Below are 26,002 nucleotides of genomic sequence, written 5' to 3'. Positions count from 1 at the left end.
AATTTAAAAAACAAATTATAAAAAATGGGAGAGTTTTATTTGAAATGAACCTAAATTTCGAAATGTGAAAAGAAGAATAAAATAAGTTTAATAAAAAAAGAGATATTAACAAATATATATATATATAATAATATAATTAACATTGAGGAGCTAAAATTTTGAGAGCTAATTTTTTAAAAACTACTCGTGAGATTTTCACAAAGCTTGGCAGTTTGGCATAATTTGAGTCGTAGAATGGAAGAATGGAAATATGGAAAAAAATTGGCCTGTCATTTCAAGAAGTCCGATTTTTGCCAAAATACATTAGAACAATGCTATATATAAATCTAATACATATCCTAAGTTGTGTTTTCGAGACATGAAAAACGCAATTTCAATTTTGTCAATTGAAACAGTAGAAGAGGTATAGAACCCCCCCCCCCCCTCCGCAGTGTACCTTAACAATGGGTGTTTTCATAGGAATGTAATTTGCATTAGGAAATTTTCTTCTGCTATAGAAATGGAATTCTTACGTACTGGATCGGTGAAAAGGAGGTCTAGTTTCCATATGTGCCAGTTGTTTTCATAGTAGTAATAACAGAACTATTTAAAAAAAAATCAGAATGTATCCAGGAATTACAGTGTTAAAATTTATACAGGTTGGCCTGTAAATCCCTACTCATTAAATATGTCTTATGTATCGAGCATATCTGTGTTCTGTTGTGCATTGCCGTTCATAGTATTATTCGATGCCATGTTCCATGGAATGAAGGACATTTCCATCTATATGTTATTATGTTATATTATTCAATTAAGCCTTTACGTTTTATAGATTTTGCTTGTGTTCTTTTCCAGATAATGATCGATTTAAGCCCATTTATGACTGAACAGCGTATTATGATTTTGTTTCTGTCATTTTCCAGATAATAGGCAATTTAAACACATATATGATTGAAGAGTATATATGAGTACTACAAAGTGGGCCTACGGACCACTTTGTACGGAAGTACAAAGTGGGACTTACGGACCACTTTGTACTTTGTAAACTTCATTAAATCTCTCACATAATTTTTGTAAAATTTTGATATAATCCAAAATTTCATGGTCCAAAATTTAATCCAAAATCCAAATTCTAAGACATAGATTTTGCAAAGCTTAGACTCTTTGTTCAGAGTACAAATTTGTGGTTGGGTTTATGTAGTGGATTTAACAGTATTTAAATGTGCATACATATAATTTCAAAATTTGTGTATTGAGATTCCCTAGTCGAAGAAAAATTTCCTTTTAGTGTTCTGAAATAGCATAAGACTTTGATTTGACTTCATTTTGGGGGAAAAATGCTGTTGAAATGTATCTATACCAATATATATACATTTTATTGTTGTTATTTGCTAAAGATTTGCATGTGATATTTTGAATTTTCCAAATTTGTTTTAAAGAAACATTCACAAAACTAAGTGATAGGAATATATTTATTTTACGTATATAAATTTATAGATAAATATAGAGAAAGGTATATATTAATTTTCGTAAAACTGTTGTACACTCAGATATTTAGATTATTAAAGCACAACCACGATAGGCACCGAATTAAAAGTCTAAAAATTTTCAGTTTTCACTTTTTAAACATACATTGATACATTGGTGGTGAAGTAACTTGTAATATGGATTGTCATGCAGTATTCAAATTTATGGAAATAAGTTATTTTTGACCACCATACTTAATAAAATTCCAGCACTAAGTAAAACTTGAGTAAAAACATGGCTTGGCTAATTTATTTCAAAATATGTCTTTTGTTTTCTGTAACTGAAAATAGAATAATACATTATTCCTCTTGCTCATACAAGCAGTAACATTCTGTTTCAGCTTCTGATATTTATATGCAATATTACATTTTTATTTGGTTTAATTTTCTTTGTATTTTGTGTGCGTTGAAGTTGTTTGAAACTTATCCTCACTTATAGAATTATGCAGTTTCTTTGTAACCTACCTAATTTTCTTTATTATTATTTTTTTTATATAAAAGGGCTAGGTATTTTTTGATTTACTACATCTCTGCCTTAATTATATTCACATGCACAACTATATTTGATTAGTTGGTTAATTAATGTTTTAGTACAAAACCTTAGAGATTATTACACCGAACACAATGTGATTTATAAATAATATTGCTATGAAATATGATGTGAGAAATGAAAACTAAATTTGAGAATTCTGTTTGTATTATTCCTACATTAATGTAGTGTGCGAGCATACACCTGTGTATTATCTATCTCAAAATTTGTGTGCTACATATTATTCTTAATTATGCTTTTAAACTTTTCATTAATTTCGAGCGAAATATTCTGGCATGTATTTCTGATTAATTTAATCTTCCGAGTCAAATTTGACCAATATTTAATTCATGTATGTAGTGATTCAGCAAAGTAAATATGTGATAGAAGAACTGTCTATCTGAATCTGTGTATTTTTTGCTATATTATGGATAATCACACCAGTGTTTTACTCATTTAATTATGACAAAAGGAAAATATTAAGAATTTTTCTGAAAGTCCGATATTGTGTTCATAAGTAGTATTTGAATGATTTCAATTTTTTTTGCTGACTCTATTTTATCACATTGATTTAATTTATGATTATGCGTAGGATACAAAAAATGATTTTATTTCATGCATATTAATTGAATATTCTTAAAAATTTTATAACTATTAGTGCATTTTATTTGCGATAAATTAATTTTTGTGATCAAATTTCCATATTAAAAAAATTATATCTTTCTGAACTGCCTTTGCTGAAACTAACAAGTTTGCACCAGAGATGTATTACTGTTTCTGGATATTTGATCATTTAAAATTTTTATTGTTTAGTAATGGATCTCTTAGGTAGAATCTTTAGTAACTGTGTTTTAAACTGATTCATACTTTTTTATAATTATTAATTAAACCACAACCATCATTGATATTGAATTCAAAAATTAGATCAAAATTATATTGCAGTTCACTAAAAAATATATTTAAAAGTTACGTAAAGACTCAATGACTTATACTCCACTTCTTTAGAAGTTTTCTTTTCTTTTCTTTTTTTTTTTTTAAAGGAAAGCAAGATCCATAATAAGCGATATATGATTATCACAAATCAAATGTATCTTTTCAATGTACCTTGGCTATTCCATGAATCTTGCAGAAACAGAGTATACAGGTAGGTTTTCTTCTTGCTTAGGTAGGCAGAAGTTATTCGTTTCCATCTACAGAGTTGTTTTCCATTTTTATAACTTTCAGCAATAACGTAGAAAAAGTAAGCTTAAAGATTTGGAAAAGGAGTAAATTTTGAGAAACTTGATTTTCAGTTAAAGATCTTTGATGTTATTAATAAGTTTGGTTCCATCTGGTTAGATTTTATTGTAAATTATCATCTTTTTATTCATTGTAGGCTAGAATGGCCTGCTATCTACATATATTTATGAACTATTGAGAAGATTTTTTTATAAACATAACTTTCAGTTTATGATGCTTCCCACATCAATAGTAACATGAAGACTTTAATTAATTTCAGTACAGAAATTTGAAACTAATAGTCATTCAGTTAAATAATCGAAATACAGTCTTTTGTAAGTCTCTAGTGCAGTGGTGCCCGACCTTGAGCCAAATTAGAATTTAAAACGTTTCAGCCAAACACAATTATATATTGCACATTTAATATTTCAATGATAAACATATATAATACACATACTATACAATCGTGTGGTATAATAATGTTAAAGAAAAATTTAATTATGTGCTATTTTATAGTCCTATTTACTAAACCTTCAGTAAGATGCAAATTAAATACAGGAAAAGCATATTTTAATTTGAAACCTGACACGGCGTGTCTTCTGTGAGTTTACTGTACTCTGATACATACGATGTTATGGCTAAAGTCATGCAATCATTTGGATGTTGCTTTGTTATGCTGGAACTGAACTTTGATTTTAATAAGTTTATTGTTGAAAAACCACTTTTTCAGTGGTAAAATGATTCAGGGCATTGGTTTCAGTGGTATAATAAGTTTAATCTTTAAAAAGTTTTCTACAACAGTGGAATTTTGTCTCATTTAACGAGTATTCAAAATTCTTGCGATATTCATGTTTTTAATTGTAGATCAGATGTAAAATCAATTATTCCCTTTCTAGATAGTAGATTTTTTTTTATTTAATGTATTCCGATATTTCGGAAATATTAGTATCAACAAATGTAATTGAAGGAAAAAAAATAAAGGAGGGGGGGGGCAGGAAATGAAAAGAAAATGTTTCACTTTTAAGTCTCAAAAAGAAATATCCACTTAGATTTTCTAATAGTTTCAACTCATCAATATTTTCAAAAGAATATATTTTCTTAAATATGAAGAAGTAAGATACTTCGAAAATTTTCGTAAAATTCATTAGAAAATGGCTGAATTTTACGAAATTCAAAATCTAATTTCGAAATTATTTTTAAGCTCGATGAGATTTTCAGAATATTTACTTGTTTCTTTTTTTAAGATTTTTTATGTAGGTCTCCAAATCTATAAAGCTGCAAAAGTTACATTCCTTTATAGTTAAAAGCGTGTGTATGTGTGATTATGGCAAAGCCTCAAGGGCTATCTGCCTAAGGGGAGGGATGCCTTCGTGGAGGACTTTCTAAGGGAAACTGGCTCGTATACACGTTTCACATGGGGAAAACCACGAAAATGTTCATGCAGCCAGCCCGTTCGCAGGATTCGAATCTCGGACCGAAACTAGCAGTGTTCAGCGACTTTACCGCTCAGCCGTTGGTGGGCTTTATAGTTAAAAGTTACAATCAAAAGTTATTTAGTATTATTATTCAAAGGTTATATGTTTTTCCATTTGTTATTGCCTGTTTTTCTCAAATTTAGTTCTAGTTTAAATGCCTTTTTAAATTCAATAATAGTCTTTTTTTTTAACCTGAAGTTTAAAACTTAGTTTTATTCACTTTGGTTGTTACGTCTAAAAACGGCTAAATCAGATAACCAGTTATGGTCATTAACCACTTCATAAGTTTCATTTTTGGATTCTAAACATTGTTTTATCCCTGGAAGGAACTTTAAAAATCATTCTAGGACTTTACCGTTACCATCTAATTTCAGAATGTAACATTAAAGTTTCATACTCAGCAAAGTTCATTGGTCAGTACTTTGAACAGTCTATTCTGAAGTCGTCTGGCACGAATAGGATTTACGATTTTTCGAACAACTTTCATTACGTGTTCTTAATGTAAAGCTTTTATATATAATGCCTGCTGCCGATGATACAATGGTAGTTAAAATAGTTTGGAAAGAAAAAGTCAGAATCATTATTATATAACAGAGGCGGCCAAACTTCATATCAGCAGGAGCCGTATGTTGGCATTTAGGAAAGTTTGAAAGCCGATTTTCCAAAATCAAGTCCATATTTACATCATTTTAAATGTAGCGATTCAGATTTAAACTGAATTTATAAGCAGATGTCATGGCCTTTACGAATACAATAATGTAAAAATATTTTCATTTCGATGAAGAATAACTAACTAATTCGAAACATAAATGTAGTGATCTCTCTTTAACTCAGTCCTCTATAAAAATAGTAAATGACACAAGACAGCTCGTTCTTCTCTGAAAATGCTATTCGTAAAAGGAAAATTTGTTTTAAAATAAGATATCAATTTTCGAAGTTTTTGCTTAAAAAATCATTTAGTTTTTAATCCTCTCCAATACAATATGATAAGCACTATATCGAAATCGAATCTAACCTTTAATAATTGAACTGAATTTTCAGTTACACCTTTTAGTAATGGAACATTCGAATCTTGAGGTTATGTTAAATGATTTAAGACAAAGTAACTTGAGGGCTATGCACCTGTGTGGAGGTTGCCTTCATGAAAGACCTTTTAAGGATAAACGACTAGTATCCACGGTATGCATGGGGAAAACCACGATAATTACAATTCAGGTACCCCATTCGTCAAGATACGAACTCGAGTCGAAATGCCAGTGTTCAGCAACTTTACCGCTCAGTCGCTGGTGAATCTTTGCATTTCCCATAAAATTTCTGATTTATGGAAACTTGATACTCTTGGGATATTAGACCCTTCAGAAAGTCAAACTAAAAGGGAATTAGAAAAACAAACAATGACACATTTTCTTTCCAATGTGAAAAGAGATGAAGAAGGAAGGTTTCAAGTTTGTTTACCTTGGATTGAAAATCGTTCCCTACTTCCAAACTATCGAGAAATAGCAGAAAAGAGATTAAAGAGCACAGTGAAGAATTTAAGGGATGGAGGATTTTTAGAAGATTATAACGCAATTTTTAAATCTTGGGAAGATGATAAAATAATAGAGATTGTTCCTGAGGAAGAAGTTAATAACCCCTCTCATTATTTACCCCATCGTACTGTTATTCGAATGAATTCCACCACGACAAAAATAAGACCGGTTTTCGATGGATCCGTAAGAACTAAAGGATCACCTTCCGTAAATGACTGTTTGGAAAAGGGTCCAAATTTGATTGATACTGTTCCAGCTATAATAAATAGATTTCGACTGGGAAAAATTGGCGTGAGCGCTGATATCAAGAAGGCTTTTCTGCAGATAGCACTTAATCCTAAAGACAGAGATTATTTAAGATTTTTATGGTGGGAACAGGGAAATTCTGAGCGTTTGAAAATATACAGGCATAGAAGAGTGGTCTTTGGAATAACCAGCAGTCCATTTTTCTTAAATGCAACACTAACGAAATTAATGAATGAAGTACCAGAAAATTATCGTGCGAGTGCTAATAAATTAGTAGAATCCTGGTACGTTGATAATTTAGTTACAAGTGTGAATGATGAATCAGAATTAAAGAAGTTAAAAAATGATGCCACTGAAATTTTGGCAAGTGCTAAATTTGAATTACAAGAGTGGGCATATAACTATCCTCGAAATAAAAGGGATGCATTTGTTGTTGAACCCATTTTAGAACAGTCGAAGCTTGATAAATTAAATGAGAATGAGTTTTTCGATGATCCTTGTGAAGCTAAAACGGTCAACATTTTGGGACTTCTTTGGAATTTGCATGATGACACATTAAGTTGTGATATTAAGGGATTAAATGAATCAAAAAACAAACCTGTTACTAAAAGAACAATTTTGTCTGAAATTCATAAAATTTATGACCCTATTGGATTCACCTGCCCTATAATTTTAATTCCTAAAATTCTGTTACAAAACTGCTGGGAATTAAAAGTAACTTGGGATGAAGCTCTTCCTGAAGAAATTCAAAGGAAATACATGAAATGGAAAAATGATGCAAATCGTTTAACAGAAATAAAAATTCCTCGACAGATGATGCTTAATATTGATTCTGAATTGAAATTATCCTTTCATATATTTTGTGATGCATCCCGAATGGCATATGCAACCTGCGTTTATTTAAGAAATGAAAATGAAAATTAAGTTTCTTGTCATTTAGTTCAAGCACGATCTAGAGTTGCTCCTCTAAAACCCACATCAATTTGTAGACTAGAATTATTAGCTTGTGTTGTTGGTGCAAGGATAATGAAATCTATAAAACAAGATTTGAAGGAAGAAAATATACCTATGTTTTATTGGACAGATTCAAGGAACATATTGTACTGGATGAAGAATGAAGAAAATTGGGGTGTATTTGTTATGAATAGAGTGAAAGAAATACGAGCTCTTACTAATCCTGATACATGGAATTATGTTCCTGGCAACTTGAATCCTGCGGATATTCCGTCAAGAGGATGTTCTGTTGAAACTATTAAAGCCAAAAGATGGCATGAAGGTCCAGCATGGTTGAAGTTGAATCCAGACTGTTGGCCTACTTGTGATATTTCTCCTGATAAAGATATGATTGATCGAGAAAGAAGAAAAACAGTTGTATCCTCGTTAACAAATGTAGATGAAGAATTTTCGCATTTCTCACGAATTTCTTCTTTTGAGAAAATAATTAGAGTTACAGCCTGGATAAAAAGGTATATTGACAACTGCAGAGATAAAAACAGAACAACGTCAAAGAACTTAGAAATCGAAGAATTGAATGCAGCTGAAGTCCTTGTTTGGAAAATTGTGCAAAAGGTCTCCTTTAAAACAGAAAAGGATAAACGCTTACGACATTTAAAACCATTTGTTGATTCATCTGGTCTTTTAAGAGTAAAGTCAAGAATATTAATGAAACAAGACTTCGAAAATTTTAGAACACCTGTAATCCTACCTCCTGAACATCCAGTTGTCTCTAAACTGATTATGGAAAAACATGAACAACAAATGCATTGCGGAACTCAGACTTTAATGGCAATGCTACGAGAAAATTTCTGGATTTTGAAAAGTCGTAAAACTATTCGTAAAGTGTTGAAAAACTGCACTAAATGTAGAAGATTTGATTCGAGGCCCTCCACGGTACAATCCGCACCTTTGCCAAAGGACCGTGTTAAAGATTCTTCTATTTTTGAAGTGACAGGTATCGACCCTTTGTTTTTAAAAAATGGATCGAAAGCGTGGATCATTTTATTTACATGTGCTGTATACAGGGCAATTCATCTTGAACTTTTAACGTCTTAATAACAGATAACTTTTTATTGGCTTTCCGACGTTTTATAGCACGCAGAGGAAGACCTGAAATTGTCTACACTGATAACGGTAGTAATTTTATTGGTACAAATTCGCTCTTAAAAATGATTGACTGGGATAAACTTATTAAAAATCATGTTGTCAACCGCATTAAGTGGAAATTTATCCCACCAGCTTCTCCCTGGTGGGGTGGATTTTGGGAAAGAATGATTGGCCTGAAAAGTTTTAGGTAATGCCTCACTGAAATATGAAGAACTCTATACGATCCTCTGTGATTGCGAAAATATCTTAAATTGCAGACCATTAACTTATATTTCCGAGGACTTGGAACTGGAACCCTTAACACCTGCAATGTTTTTTCGTGATCTAAAAGAAAGTGGCGTTCCAGATCTAGATATTATTGATGCCAAATACTTACAAAAAAGGTATGCATATCAGATGAAGGTTAGAGAAGATCTAAGAAAACGGTTCAAAACTGAATACTTAGGACAACTGAAAAACCATATTTTAAAAACAGAGAAATATGTTAAACTATCGGTTGGAGACATTGTGTTAAGAGAAACACCTGAGAAAAGAATTAAGTGGCCTCTACGAAAAATTATAACACTCATCCCAGAGGAAATGATGGTGTAGTTCGTTTAGTATACGCACCAAAAGTGGCGAAATCCTTCGTCCCATACAACGAATTTATCTGTTGGAAGTCCATTTACAAACAGATAATATAGGAGACTGTTTGAGAAAGAAGCATTCTGATCAAAAAATGTGTGATAAGCCTACAACTTCTATTGGATCTACAGAGTTTCGTGCCACTGACAAAGATCAGTCAGATGAACTCAATCAGAATCCCCTCAAAACAACTAGATGTGGACGAGTGATTCGAACTCCTGAACGATTAAGCCTCATGAACTTTCAACCAGACTGTGGCTGAGTTTCAACTTGGCGAAACTCATCGGGGGAAGTGTGTCGCGAACGACGCACGCTCCGCTCTTGGGGAACGGATTGAGCCTCCAGACCGACGAGAATTGAAAAAGAAAGTTTGTTTTTTGAGAACTGGCAACGATAAGTGTATGCTTTTAGAACAGTGACGCAGTAGACTAATGACGCTGTTAGATATGTAGAACAATGATGTTAAGTAGTTAGAAGTGTTTTTTGATAGTGTAATGATTTAGATATTGTTCCTCTTTGTGTCAAATGTCAAATAAAGTGATTCATACAAAATAGTGTCAATTTTAGATGAGTTTGAAACCAAATCGGAGTCTACTAAAGCGGCGGACCAGAATCGAAGAAAGCGGATCATAAAGGTAAGCAACCTTTCTTTATTTGCTTATCTAGAATTTTGAATGATCTGTTTTTTACTGAATTGAAACGATACCAGGGTGCATTAAGAATTTCACGACGGATTCTATTTTGAATAACTTGAATCTTTTTTACGTGGGTCTTAGTGGCGTATCCCCATACTGAACTGGCGTAAAGTAAAGTAGGTCTAAGGATGGACTTGTATAAAACAAGTTTATTGTTAATAGTCAGACTGCTATGTCTGCCGAGGAGAGGACGCATAGTAGCTATTGAGATATTGAATTTCCTGGCAGTTTCGTGTAAATGTTGACGAAAAGTGAGTTTTTTGTCAAGTGTGACTCCGAGATACTTCACTTGATCCGTCCACTGAATATCGTCGTCAAAGAAGATGGGATTAGGCGGAAGGAAGTTTGTTTGTCCTTTTCTGAAAATAATGGCTTTGGTTTTGTCAGTGTTAACGGCAATTCTCCACAGCGTCATCCAGTTTTCAAGAAGCTCCAAATAGTTTTGTAGAAAAATTTGTACAGTATTGATGGTTGAAGCTTGAGTTAGGATAGCGGTATCGCCGGCAAATAAGGCGATAGTAATATGAGATTCTTTTGGAATGTCTTGAGTATAAATATTGTAAAGAAAAGGAGGAAGAACGGAACCTTGAGGGGACACCTGCAGTAATATTTCTTGTAGTTGAGAGGGTGTGTCCAGTTTTGACAGCGAAAGTGCGATTTCTGAGGTAAGAGGCAATAAGTCGAATAAAGTGGTTCGGAAAATTGAGCCCAATTAGTTTGAATATAAGTCTTTGGTGCCACACTCTGTCAAAGGCTTTGGCAATATTATCTAAGAAAATTGCGCCAGTAGGAAATTTGCAATTGAATCCATCAGTAATGTAGTTGATAACGCGGAGAAGCTGATGATTGGTGTTGTGCAGATGTCTGAACCCAAATTGGTCATTAGGAGTATAAGAGCTAGGACGTATAATTCGATTAATATAAAACAGAATAATGTTTTTAACAATTTTAGAAATTTGACGAAGATAGGGCGATTATTTTGAGGAAAAGTAGAACTTTGATGAGGCTTAGGGAAGACAACATGCATGTTTACATGCTTTTGAGAAGTAAGAGAGCTTGATAACTGAGTTAATTATTTTAGTTAAGCACGTAATTGCATTAATTGGAAGATGCTTGAGTGCTTTGGAAGAAATGCTATCATATCCAGCAGCTTTTTTAGTTTTTAAAGAGGTAATAAAATTCGCAACAATTCTCGGAGAAGCGAGAAAGGTGAAATTAAGTGTCTAGGGCTAGTAAGGAAAGAGGATACTGTGCTATTGACTTTGGTGATATGATCATTATCATATGGGGAAGCACTGGGAGTAAAGGTATCTTCAAGAATGTCAGAGAAAGTATTGGATTTATCTTCATCAGAATAAACAAGTCCATTGCAACCATGAAGTGGAGGAATCTGCTTGAAAGGCTTTTTGAATTTACGAGCAATGTCATAGAAGCAATTGTCTTCAGTAGCAAGAGTGTTTAAGAAGTTGCGCCACCGTTGAGATTTAAATTCCCTGATATCTTTTTTAATGTCCTTTAAAGAGCGTTTAGGTGAGCTTTAATTCTTGGGTTTCTAGTAGATTGCCATAATTTCCGAAAGCGATTTTTATTTTAATATTTTACCTGATGTTATTCGGAAGAGGAAGAAAATGATGCTTAGTGATGAATTTATTGGTAGCAGAACTTAAAGCTTGTTCAACACTGTTGGTAAAATTTTGAATTTCCGTTTTGAATTTCCGGCTTCTTTACTGCATATGCAAGGATTTCCTGGTATAGTTCCAGTCAGAATTTGAGAATATTTATTACAATTGGTAATTCCAATGCTGCGACCTAATGCAAGAAGGAGGCAGTTGATATTAATTTCAAGCAAGATAGGATTATGATCAGAAGATAAAGCAGGAATAAGGGAAGTTTGACTATTGTAACTGAGGTTATTTGAAAGAAAACGTCAGTGATGGGAGCTATCTATTGCTTGCACCAGGAATCTAACATTGATGTTTCGCATTAAAATCACCACCTGCAAGAGAGGGATAATTAGAGTCCAAAAGATGTTCAATTTCAGCCATAATTGGTCTATGATTCGATGGAATATAAATATTGGAGATTTTGAATTTGTTAAATTTAATTTCAATTTCAATAGAATTACTCTAAAAAAAGTAGATTGTTTTTTTTTTTTAAGTTGATGCTGTATACTCCTTTTAACGAAAGTAATAATTCCACCTCCTCGCCCTGTAGTTATATCAGATCTGTAAGTAGCATAATTTGCATAAAGTACTTTGTTTGCAGGTTGTAAGTGAGTCTCTTGTATTAACAGAACATCCGGTTCTAATTCAAGAATAAGATCACCCAATTCATCCTTTTTGTTATTTAAGCCATTTGCATTCCAGGAAATAATTTTAAAGCTTCTCATATTGACGTTTTTAGGCATATTAAATGCAACTGCAGACTTTATCAATGATGTTAACTACGATGCTGATTTTGCCAATAGCAAATTTTTGTTTTTCATTTCTTTTTGGCCTTCGGTTCTTAGTCCATATAATTTTAAAGATCCAAGATTGAAAATTTCTGAGAGCGAATTATTTGCTTCTTGGGGTTCAGCGATGTGCGCATTTTGATTGATTTCTGGATTTGTGTTGAGAGGAGGGAAATTTTTATGAAAATTCCCCATAGGAGTTGGCTGGGAGTAAATTTTGATCTATTTTGTTGAGGTCTTGCTGGACACTGAGAGAAATTTGCCGGATGTGGCCCTTTGCAGTGATAACACGTTGCAGGTTTATTCTTGTCAACAGGACAATTTTTGTGTTCATGATTATCTCCACAACGAACCCAGTCTCTAGTACGGTGGCACTGTAGAATAATTAGACGTTGTGCGGCAAAGGTCAGCAAATGAAAACGCAGCATTCAGTTCAATCTAGGCATTCCGAGCTGTGACTCCGAGCGTGTTGGACGCACTTTGGTTTACTGCTCAATTTTCTACGATTTGATCCAGTCCCGTAGGCGGTCAGTGAGTTTACTAGTTTAGTTTACTATAGTTTTAGTGAGTATCTTTTAGACTTCGAGTGATCCTTTAGGGTGTTACGGTAGGCAAGTCCTTTTTTAGAGCAGTAAATACGGATGATGAAATTGGTTGACTGCCCGGATTTTGGATTATCGACTTTGTCTCTGCCATCTGCTTCAAAACTCGAGGAATTCTTGAAGGATCCCAGACTCAGGAAGAAAGTGAAAATAAAAAACGGAGAATGCGAATTCGGAGAAGGAAATTAAGAAGGCGGAAAAAGCCAGAGAAGAAAAAAATACAGGAACTTATCCAGGAGTTCGGAACTGATTATCTGACACAACACTTGGAATTCGAGCAACGATTAAAGGAAGCAAAAATCCCCGAAGAACAGAACGAACTCGTGTTGGAACATGCAAGGAAAACTAACCAACTCGTCGGCAAGAGGCAGCGAACGGAGCAAATCGCCACAATCCCGGATAATGAAAGTAATTGCATTACCCCAAAGAAGACTGCGAAAATTCAAGCAAAGCCGATATCGATGGAGATACCATAAAAGAACCGTTTTCAATTACTCAGGAAAATCGCAGAGGAAAACACCTAAGGAGAAGCCAACGCTGATAACCCGCCCCCACCCATTGTACGTTTGCGAAATCAATTGGATGACTTTGGATGAATTGTTCTCGCTAAATTGTACAGATCCCCACAAATCCCAAATGAGAGGAAAATCCATCTTCGTACACACTAAGAACCTGAAATATTACAGCACGATGAATGAACTTCTACATGAAAAAAAGATTCTCTGTCACTCCTACCAGTTAGAATTCGAAAATACGATTCGGGCCATTATGAAGAACCTCCCCGCTACTATCAAAGAAGACGCCATACACCGAGACCTTAAATTCAGGAATTATCCTATCGAAAAAGTCAAAGAGTTTTCCAAAAATCATGAAGGACAAAAAATTAAACTTCCCATCTACCTACTGGAACTAAATAGATCACCCAAAGGAAATAAGATTTACCAGCTCAATAATATGTTCAGTTTCAACGTCAACATAGAAAAATTCAACCTCAAGAAAAGGCCAGTCCAATGTTACCGCTGCTAGCAATTCGGTCACTCTCAATTCTGTTGCAGTAATCCCATTAGATGCGTGAAGTGCAGGCAATAACATCAAAGCAATCAAGGCACCATGAAACCCGAAGATAAGTCAAAATATATTTTCTGCGGACTCTGTCACGTGAGCAGCTATAGAGGTTGCAACGAGTATAAGAAAAGATTTGAAAAGAAAAGCAGCCCATCCCAGCCTAAAGTTCCCGAATTGTCTGAGGAAAACTTCCCTAGCTCAAAGAATGCCTCAATTCCAGCGCAGAAAAATCCCCATCAAGGCACTTGCAGCGAGAAATTGAAAGGAAAAGTCACTCCGCCACCGAAAGACCTAAACGATGCTATTAAATGGATTCAAGACGAAAAAATTAACTCATTCTTAACTTCGATCATCTCATCTATTGGTAAAATCAGAGCAGCAAAGAATGCAGCAGAAAAATTACAAATAGGCCACTCCTTCTAAGACGGGCCACTAGGAATACAGGAAATTCACGCAGCTATATTCTGGACTTAATTCTACATTCTACCTCCCTCAATCAATGTAGTAGTACTGTCTGTTAGGCGGAGTACGTCCGAAGGTGTTTACGCAAGGCTCATCACATCGTAACATCGAGAACCCTATTCTAGAATTCTCAGCCAACATTCCTTAATGCTATGGTAGGAAAGTTATGTCATTTCTTCATGCGTTACACACAGAATGTGGCTTTTAGCCTAGGCGTCTGTTCTCCATGTGCTTTGCACCTGAGCCTTCAATCTAAGCAACGCACCGTGATGTCAGTAATTGACGGGTAGAATATTGAAAACAATGTTGTCGCACAACGTCTGATGTAAAATAGTTGTCTCGGCTGCATTTCGGAGTGTATGGCGTAACTAAAATTCGAATGTTCCTTTACCCTCTTGGCATTTGACTTCGCAAGAAACACGACGTCTTGAGAAGAGACCCGATGTGGGCTCGCGAGCTACGGCTTGAACATCCCCGCTCTAGTGCATATGCATTTTTTTGATGCGAAAACGTTTTTAAACTGAATTTACGAGTATCGATTGACATTCTTTGTTACTATTATTAATTTTACAAAGACGAATTATAATGCACCATTTTAAAATGATTTGAAAATGTACTGAGTAAAGTCTTATTTTTGATAAATATTTTGCAGAAATCGAAGCTAAAGCCTGGTTATGTGTGATAGGTAAAAAACACTTTCTGTTGTGCCGTCATACCTGCCAGCTTGAATCTTGCTGAAACATTTTAAATGGGTAAGGCGTATATGTTACAAGAACTATATTATAATTACCATCAAAAGACAGTGGTGATATTACTTTTTGATATCGTTATTTGTTAAGAGGGTGTTGACTTGTTACGCTTACTTTACGGATTATTATATCTTCATTTCAGGTGATCCAGCATGGCTGATTGTTAAAGAACAATTGAAATAATCATTGTGAGTGTTTAAGAAACTCCATAACGTAGTAATTAAAAAGTATTAATAGATTCTATCAAACAATGCTAATAGGATCTGGTCTTACTGACGCCAGTATTTTAATGTTAATTTACTGTTCTCCAGGAAAAGAGTCACTGGACACAATCCTCCGTTGGAACATGTGGGGTTCATATAGATATATTGCCAAGTTTATATTGCGAACTGGAACAATCCGTCAGAGTCATTTTCATTTAATTTTGCATAAATTGAACTCTATAACCATTTAGGTATGAGTAATAACCCTGCAGTCGAATGAAACATGCTCATTTCGCTTTGCTAAAATACCTGTTTCAGCTAACGTACAGAACTGAGAACTTTTCTTGAAACTAGCCGTAACCGTGGTGGCTGTTGTCTCATTTATTGCAGTATTCTGAAGTTGGTGTCTATCTAGAATATGTTCATAGAAACGTTTTATTGATTTTAGAAATAATCATAAACATCCTTCATAGAAACAACTTTTTAAATCACTTTGCTACTGTACTGTGAGTAATGTTTTAGTTTCATTGAGGTGACGATTTTTAAAACTCCTCAGGAATAACATAGGAACTTCTTCCACCGCTTATAGACAGAATGATCTGAGTTTATTCCGAGACCATGAATGTCATTCTGGATCAAGAATAAAATAAAACAGGCCGATGCCACTTCACTTGTATCAGTTTGATAGGTTATTATGCCTCCTGAATGAAGGTATATAAAAAAAAACTAATTGGAAAGATTCAAGGTAGTGGTATTGAGGCTTAAACTCTCCTCCCACAAATAATTAGCGCATTTATCAATCATCCACTCCCAGCATTTAGTTTCAATTTCTGCAACAGTTTACAAAAACTACTAAAAGATGTTCACTTTGAATTTTTGTGTTTCAAGGAAAAATACGTATGCAATGCATAAAGACAGGGTTTAATTTCTAAAATTAGAAGTGTGCGGTATAATAAATAAATAAAATAGTTAATAATTAAAATAATAAAATTATTAAATTTAAAATCCAATAAAATTAATGTAAGAAGATAAATAAAAATTTAATAAATTACTAAATTAATGATAAATAGTTAAATAAAATACTGGGCCTCATCGTATTTGGAGCTGCAGCTGGAATTACAGTTTCGCTTAAAAACTGTGAAGTAATTTAGCCGGGTAGTGTACAGTGTAATGTACTTCTTCAAGGAATTATAAAAACAAAAGGTTATTCTTTTTCCTGCACATCGATGGAAAAAAGTAAACCGTTCCCAAAGAGAGCAGAGAAAATACTAGGAACAGTGGGAGAGTATGGAAAGAAATTTTAATGAATATGTGTAGATATGAGAACAAAGGTAAAGAGCGCAACACTTTCTCACCTGTCGGTATATAATTCTAGTTGTCAACCAGAATATGGCACGGAATAAAATTTTTCTCAAATCCAAGAATTGATTTTTAAGCTGAGAACAAGGCAAGTTTCATTCCCCGTACTTCAGTGCATTGTTCCAAAAAATTCTGCAGGTGCTCTTTTTCGTGGCAAGTCATCAGACGTGAACAACCAGCGTAATATTTCGTGGACGAAATGTTTACTCTTAAATTTACTGCATATTTAAGAGAATAAGCGTTGAACATATGGGTAAGTGCTTTTCTTTCTCAAATGTCTCAACATCCGTCAGAAGGTTTGTTTCTCAGGGAAAGACTGGTATGCTTTAAGAAGTTAGAATCGATTTTTAAGGCTTACTTATTAAAATAAAATTTTCGAAGTAAAAAAAAAATCTACTGAAATGCTGGTTCAGTTACATTAAAGAAGTAAGAAGAAGGGTCTGAGTTTATTCCGGGATCATGAATGTTATTCTGGATCAAGAATAAAATATACTAACCCGATGCCAGTTCACTTGTATTAGTTTCATAGGTTATTGCCTCCTCAAAGAAGGTATAAAAAACTAATTAAAAAGATTCAAGATAGTGGTCTTGAGTCTTAAACCTTCCTCCCACAAATAATTATCGCTTTTTATTCATCATCCACGCCCAACATTTAGCCTCAATTTCTGCAACTGTTTACAAAACTCAGCATGTTAACTCTGCATTTTTGGGTTTCAAAGAAATATACGTATGCATCGGCGTAATTTAAGCTCTGTGTAAAGATATCTGATATTTAAAATAATACACAACCGAAAATTGTACGAGTGGTTTTATGAAATAACATGTTATGTGTGAAATAATTAAAAATACCCAAAGAGTATTATGTGCAAGGATGCTGATATGTTTGAATGAAATATATTACTTTCTATCAGAAAATCGCTCGTTATCGTAAGATTGTCACATCATATTTATATTTTCATAAAACCTTTATTTTTACACAAATTTGATTTTGGTATTTATAGTAAAGTACTTGAGTATATGGTATCCAGATTGTGTGTGAACTTCTTGAATTCTTATGGGTTTGCATAATTTAGCCAAACCATGTTTCACGTAAAAATTTATGGATATATATGTATATATATATAAGGCAGTGGAAAAGTCACCTGACATTAACTGCATATTTAAGCATTTGAATGTCAAATGACTTCTGCGCTATCCTGGATATTTTTTATGAACATATCACGAAGATATTTAGCAAGAGGATATGTATATTTTTCGTTTGAAGCCAAGCATTAGTGATCTGATATGAAACATTGTTTCTATTATCTCACAACATAGTTTCTGGTTTAAAGTTTTAGGTGGGAAATAGGCATAGGAACGAATATAAGTTTGATTCCACTTTTTAAAACATGAAATCGTAGCAATCCCATGCGTCCATTAACCACTCTTCAAAATTTAAATTTTGTTCTTCGTCCAGTACTTTCTCTTCCAAACTTTGCTGCCAGTTCCTTATATTAAAATACTTAGTATATGGAGTCTTAGTACCGTCCTCTGGCCCACCGAAGAAGAGCATCAGCCAAGACATCTAAATGTGCTTTTGTCTAGAAGGGAGAGAAATTACAAAAATTGTCAAATATATTTAAATTATACAGAATTAAAATAAGAATTTTTGCAGTAATTTATATATACGAGTATATTATAGTAGAAAAGAGTTGTTACTTTTTCGAAAGTTAATTGAATTCATTTCTGGCCTTTAATATATATTAATTTTGAATATTTTCTTAAGTTCATACGTTTTCTTTATTTCTTAAATACTAAGTCTAATGAGAATGTATTTTTGTACATTAGTTTACTATTTTTATTCATTGTTTTATATAATCAACGGCGAAAGTGTCGAGGAGCATTTTTCTCAAGTAAAGAAATTCAACTTACTCTAATTTAATTATAAGATGTTCAACTTATTCTAGTTTAATTAAGCATATTCAGCTTACTTTAATTTAATTATAAGCATATTCTACTTATTCTAATTTAATTATAAGCATATTTAACTCACTATAATTTAATTATAAGTTCCGATTCTGAGAATGTACTTCAAGTAAAACAGAACAACTGATCCTCAACTATCAAATTATATAATTTTAAACTCAATCTTATTGAAAAGTTTATCTAGTATTGATTCTGACTTGAGAAAAATGAAGAAACACTTTCGCTTCTATTAATTATTGTTAACTGATCGGGGGTTAGTTTGTCCTCTTTGACAAGTCAACTGATTTCCGGTCAGTGGCGATAATTACTTAGTTTGTTGGTTTCACTTTCGCTTTTAAAGTTTTTTAATTTTTCAATTATTTTTCTGCACTCTTATGTTCCCCAATTCGGTATAGAATTCTAACCTTGTTACTTTGATTTCCAATATTCTACTGATAAATAAATTTATATATATTTATTTTCTTTACTACATAGGTTAAGCTTAGGAAAAAAACGACAGGCTTGAAACAATCTTTCAGCTGTGAATAGAAATCTTATTTTTTCAAACAGTCTTTAGAAAAAGCTGATAAGATAGATTTGATTGCATTGACAAATGAGTTGGATTTAATTTCCCCAAATCCAAATATTGTTCAGTTATGCAGCGTTATTATTGAAATGAAAGCTTATAATTTACCAGAAATTTATTGAATGCATTTATCTCTGAGTGAGAAGTGAAGTAAAAAATTAAATTAGAGAAAGTAGAGCAGAAAAAAAATTAATAAATTGAAAATAAGGATAAATAAATGTGTTTTGCAGTACCATGCCATTTCCCTCCTACCCTTCCTCCATCGGAAACTATTATATTTTCATTACACAGACCCTCCCACTGGAGCTTTCCTATAAAAAGCTAAAATGTTTTTTTTTTTTTTTTTTTTTTTTTTTTTTTTTTTTTTACAGCGCTTTAAGATTTTATATTACCCCAAAGGGACTTTTTTTCATATTTTCATTTACCCATACATACACGTTTCGAGAGCATTTTGACTAACGCACCTTTAGGATAAAAATATTTACAAACAGCATATCTTTAAAATTTTCGATAGACAGTCTCGCGCGCTGGAGATAAAAATATTTTATTCTCCACAGTGTGTTGCCACTGATCGCTTTAAAACTGTTGAATATCTTAATAAAAAATTCTCTAAAATTTGAAAAATATGAACTAGGTAATAAAACAAATTCGAAATTCAAGATTCGGGCTTCTAGGTGCCCATATTCGGGTGAAGGACTTCGTTATTCGAAATTTGATGGCTCTAGATATCGTTGTTTTTTCACAATCGAGAAACATACTGTTGCGTTCTACAGGTTCGTGGATTTGGAGTAATTGATGACAGCACTTGACGAAAAATCAAAACACAATTTATTCTCCAGTATTCCACAGGACAGTTCGAAAGACACGTTATAGTCTTCGAAAAACTAGAACAAACACACTGAAACAATCAGAAACATATCATTCAGATTATCAGGCTATAACGATGAAGACAGCTTCACGGCACTAAAGTACAGCTCCCGACTCGGTCGATCGCTTTCAAGCTAACCTCTGAACTCAAATCACTACTACTGAACTCAAGATACTATCACTACTACGCGTACAGGCAGGGTAGCTTTTAACGTACCTACGAGAGCATTTCCAAGGAAAACGGCTAAGAATGTGTTTTAGAATGTTCTTGCTCCGTCTATGGCATATCGCCATATCACCCTTGTATAATTGTACCTTGTGTACCATTGTTCATTCAAGCCTGAAACTCGATTAGAAAATAAGCTGGATACTAAAGATTAATTTGTACCAAGACGTTAGAAAAATCTTCCGTTAATTAGGGTTAAAGTGCCAAAGTTTATAAAAATTATCATTTAAATATAAATTGCCTGAATACAGTACAACAATATGCAAATTGTAACACACAGTAATATCTGTAATAAAAACGCAAATATGATGCGAGTTTAAAAAGAAATGACCGGGAAATTAAAAATTCCGAGATACGAATATACGAAGTTAGAAATTATTTTATTAATTATGAAAATGCTGCAGCTGCTCATAATTATCAGTTGGATATATTATAAATTAAATGTGTTTCAAATTATATCAGTTAGGAAAGTAACTGAAAAACCAAAATTAAACATTTCAAGTATCAAAATATGAAGTTTGTAAGAAAGTTAAATAATTTAAAATTAACCTAAATAATTAAAAAATGGGAAGTAAATAACAATATTAGAAGACACTTAGTTTAATTAGACACACGCACTCACTTGCAATAATATTAGTAGGAATTTAAAACTGTTTATCTAGAAAAATTCTTAGATTTAAGAAAGTGATTTTTTAAAATTAAATTAGGTCTATTTACATAAAAATATGAAATAAATTAAAATCTGTATAATATTTAAGATGATTTGTTAATATTTATGTAAAAAAGAAAAATAATATGAACTGTGCTACTAATTAATATTAGTAGCTTCTCTCAAATCTAGTAATTGATAGATTGGCTTTATATATAATTAAATGTATCAGTTTTATGCATAACGAAATTGATATATAGAAGTGTGTTTACATACTCTTAGAAAGATTTCGGGATTGTTTAATTAATGTTTAAAATGTAGAGAGTATTTTGGACTATGTCGTGACACAGCTTGTTTACTTGTGACATTTTGGAAAAAGAATAAATTTAAAAATAGCACACGATATTTCTCATTTCAAATAATAGGCTGTTGCCAGAACTTTTTTAATTTCAAAACATTTGCTTTTTTAAAAAAAAAAATCTTTATCGAAATCATTCTAAAAATGTGTAAACACCCTCTTATATATATATACATAGGGTTACACACACATATATATATATACAGAGAGTTACACATTTTTATACAGAGGGTTACACAGTTTACACATTTTTAGAATGATTTCGATAAAGAATTTTTTTAAAAAAGCAAATATATATATAATCTATTATATATATATATGAATCTATTACACACAAACACACACACACACACATATATATATATATGTAATAGATTCTGTAGTAGAACGCAGGTGATTGTATCCACAATGAACAGCTAGAATTTTGATGCCATAGAATGCTGAAATGCCGATCCACAAGGAATAAGAAATTTAGCAGTCAAGGTATATTTAACGTAACTTTTATTTCAGTAAACATGTTGTGGCCACAAACAAATTGGCACATTTATTGTGCCTATTCCAAAAAGATTACATTTTTGATAGATTTGCAGTAAAACAGAAGGAGCAGACAGACAGCAGTCCAGCTAAGTCAAAGCGGTGTAAGCAAGTGCTTTATGTTCAAAGTGAAATCTTAATTCAGACTTAGTTTTGGTTCTCAATGCATTTTGGTTGAATGGTTAATATTGCTGTAAAATTACTATTGACAGTTTGAGTTTTAGTTTCATTTACATCATCAGAATTATGTAAGAGTGATATGACATAGATTTTTTTCGTGTTCCAATGTGTTCCATCATTGGAGTTGCTTCATTTCGCCAAAGAAGCATCACAGTCTTAATTATTTGGCGAAATGAAGCAACTCCAATGGTGGAACACAGCAATAACTTTTATTTAGCACTCAAAATGGCGACATACAAACAAGAAGAGAAAACCTATTCTAACATTTAAAAATAAATTACATTCTTCGTGCGAGAGTCGCACGAGGCACTCGAGTCTGGTTTCAAATATTGCCATTCACAAATACCTTAATGTTCATCTATTTAAATTATTTAAACTACAAGATTTTAATATTATTTAAAGCTGTTACAGTTGCTTTTGGCAGTTGCTTACAAAGGCCTCCGTTCCTTGTTTAAAGGCAACTGGCCTTTTGAACTGCACCATTCATTCCATTTATATATATATATATATATATATATAAATTACCCACACTCCATTTATTTAAAAAAATATTTCTATTAAAAAATTAAAATGTGGGAGGCCTTCAAAGTTTGTTTCTTCTGATATGAGGAGGGTAAAAACAGAGGCAAAAACAGGGCCTCTGCTTTGAACCAGCACTCCCTCGTCATAATCTTTCTTTACATGCAATTATCCTCTTTTCAATATTTTTCCAGTTGGAAATTTTTATATTTTTGAACTTTGTATGCTTATAAAAAATGTTACGCTTCGCAAAATGCAAACTTGTATATATCATTTTAAAGAGAATTTATTACTGAATTCACTACAAAACACAAAATTCAATTATTTGCAATACAAAAAAGTTATATGTACTTTAATATAAATAAAAAACACAGTTATGAAGTGGTTTGTAATGTCTAGCTTTCCTGGCCAATCACTGTTCTTGTTCTGAGAACCAATCAAATGTTAGTAACTGCCAGTAGAAGCTGACATCATGTTTACACTTGAAAAAATTCATTATTTTGCTTTGTTCTGTAGAAGGAGGACCTGTTTCTTATACACTGCAATTACAAGTAGGAATTTTTGTAAAAAATTTTAATATTTAGTCAAGAAGCAATGGTACCAAATAAAAGAGTAGATTGGACACCTAGAAAGAGATATAATATTATTGTATTACGAGAAAGTGGTCTTTCCTATGCTGAAATTGCAAGACAGGTGGGTGGTTCAGTGAGTACATCTGGAGTTCGAAAGTTTTGTTTACGATATCAGGAGACAAATTCAATGAAAAACAAAGAAGGAAAAGACCGAAAAAGGTGCACCACATCTATTGATGACAGAAGAATAAAAAGACTATGTCTCCAAGATAGAAAAATGTCACCAGCGGCCATCAGAAGTGATCTGAATGATGCTGGGGTTTCTGTCAGTTCAAGAACAATCAGGAGAAGATTAACAGATGTTGGACTGAGAGGTAGAATTCCACGAAAAAAGCCTTATCTTAATTTTCAGCAACGAAAACAAAGACTACAGTGGGCAAAGGAACGCATTAATTGGACAGATGATCAGTGGTCACAAGTTATATGGAGTGATGAAACTAAGATATCATTATTCGGTAGTGATGGGGGAAAATATGTAAGACGTAGAATAGGAGAAGAGAATTGCTTGAATACAGATCCTGACTGCATTCAAGCAACTGTGAAGAACCCAGTTAGTGTTATGATTTGGTCATGCATGTCAGCAGATGGTATTGGTCGCCTTCATGTCATCGATGGGACACTGAATGCCAGAAAATACATTGACACTATTCTAGAACCAAAACTTCTACCTTCCATCTGAGATCTCTTTCCCAACAATGCTTCGTTTAATTTTCAGCAGGATTCTGCTCCTTGCCACACGGCCAACATATCGAAAGAGTGGTTTCGTACAAAGAGCATTAAATTGTTGTCATGGCCAGGAAACAGTCTTAACCTCAATCCTATCGAAAATTTGTGGCACCGTTTGAAAACTCTTGTCCGAATGAGGCGCTCATCAAATAAAAGGGAACTAATTGAGGCTATAATTGTTTCCTGGCATCATGTAATAACGAAAGAAGAGCTTAAAACTCTTGTCAGCTCAATGAAACGTCGCTGTAATCAAAAATAAAGGGTACCCTACTAAGTACTGATAACTCACTGCAATCATCACTATCTAATGTATATAAGTACTGATAATATAAGTACTGATAACTCACTGCAATCATCACTATCTAATGTATATCGATAACTATTATCGTTTAACTTTTTTTTGTATTGCAAATAATTGAATTTTGTGTTGAATTTAGTAATAAATTCTCTTTAAAATGATATATACGAGTTTGCATTTTGTGAAACGTAACGTTTTCTATAAGCATACAAAGTTCAAAAACATAAAAATTTCCAAAAGTGTCCACAATTTTGGCCACCACTGTATATTCATCATAGCTATGCTAAATTATAAACATTACATATTTTCTAAATTATATTCAAAACACTTCTGTACCAGTTTTTCAAAATTAACTCATTCATTTTTCAAATTATTCAAAATTCTTAAACTTCAAATTTTTAAACAGTAATGTCATTTCTAATTAATACTACAGTAATTTTTATAACCTTCCCTAAATAAAATAATTATAAATCTTTAAATTTATTATTTAATTATGTGAAACAATTAAGAAAACAAAATTTTTAGTATCATAAAACTTGAGCCAATAAAAATGGTACTAAAATTTTTAAATCTAATATGAACAACATCAGATACCTGAATTTCAAAGCAGTACTTAATTAAAAATCACTTACTTCATAGCAATAGTTTAGAATACATCATTTTTAAAATAACATTTAAGTTTGTAAGGATTATGTTAATTTTATTAACAGATAAATTTTAAGTTCCTTTTCTGTCAAATTCTTAACTTCAACTTACTACTTCCGGCCAGAACGAAGTTTTGGAATCTTTCTGAATACTTAATGAGGAGGAGCGGTATTTAAACCGCGAAGTTACTTACAGAGTTAGAGAGAATCAGAGTTCCTGATTTTCGCGCGTCTGCCTTTTGGCTACTCTCCCTCTCAGAGCTGTTATTACGCTCGGCCGTACTCAGGCCCTTGATAAGCTTCGTAGTCAAATAAAGTTAAGGGCCAACTCAGTTAGAATCTTAATAGCTTCGGCTATATTTTTTTAGTTAATCTTAGTTTTAGTTTAATTCTTAGTCTCCTTAGTTCAAGCCCAAGTATCGGCTTTGATTGTACACTCCAAGACGGAGTTTTGTTAAATCTTATTGGAATAATAAAGGGTTAGTTACCCTTCCATCTTGTTGTTTCCTTTTACACGAACTTAAGCGATTATTCGCTAACTAGTTCTTAAGATTCGTCACTTTCTACAGTAACTGAGAATTACACTAGTGAGAATCTTACAAGTTAATCTAATTAATTATTCCACAGTAACGAAAAATTTAAACGTACTCAAGCCGCAGAAAATATCAAATAAAATGCGCGAACAAAATTAATAAATGCCAAACCATTAAATAAAAATTTCAGAATACTTGTGTTTTCATTCTTTGAACACTATATGAGAGCAGCAGCATAGGTCTCGACAGCAGTAGAGGCAGAAGCCGTCTGTCTCCCTTTGTTAGAATACTATGACGCAGTGAATTAATCTTATTTAGTAAAGAATTATAATATGCCTTTGAATTGAATAAAGATATGGAGCTATAAATTTAAAATCTTCTATATCATTTCATGCCAAGCTTCATTCATGTGCCCGACTGCCAAAATATTACAGTTAATTAATTAGCCGGTAGGATCTGTTCTGCGTGGAAAAAGCTTCTCTGGATTTAT

The 26,002-nt window shown here is 32.8% G+C and overlaps 1 protein-coding gene across 1 annotated transcript in view; it reads right to left on the bottom strand.

Annotated features, from left to right (window-relative positions):
- Nucleotides 1-1,433: 1,433 nt before the first annotated feature.
- The window catches only part of LOC146996274 (uncharacterized), a 372,021-nt gene continuing 347,452 nt past the window's right edge, over nucleotides 1,434-26,002 (bottom strand). Inside the window, exon 3 of the mRNA XM_085820621.1 lies at nucleotides 1,434-18,396. Within this exon, the coding sequence (XP_085676747.1) occupies nucleotides 18,334-18,396 (63 nt within the window). The 3' untranslated portion in view covers nucleotides 1,434-18,333. The remainder of the gene's footprint in view (nucleotides 18,397-26,002) is intronic.

The sequence above is a fragment of the Stegodyphus dumicola genome, chromosome 7, assembly GCF_044657685.1.
Source record: "Stegodyphus dumicola isolate Sdum_Otavi_A_Nest chromosome 7, ASM4465768v1".
Lineage (NCBI taxonomy): Eukaryota > Metazoa > Arthropoda > Arachnida > Araneae > Eresidae > Stegodyphus > Stegodyphus dumicola.
The sequence above is the reverse complement of the archived record's forward strand: the minus strand, read 5'-3'. Positions and strand labels throughout refer to the sequence as shown.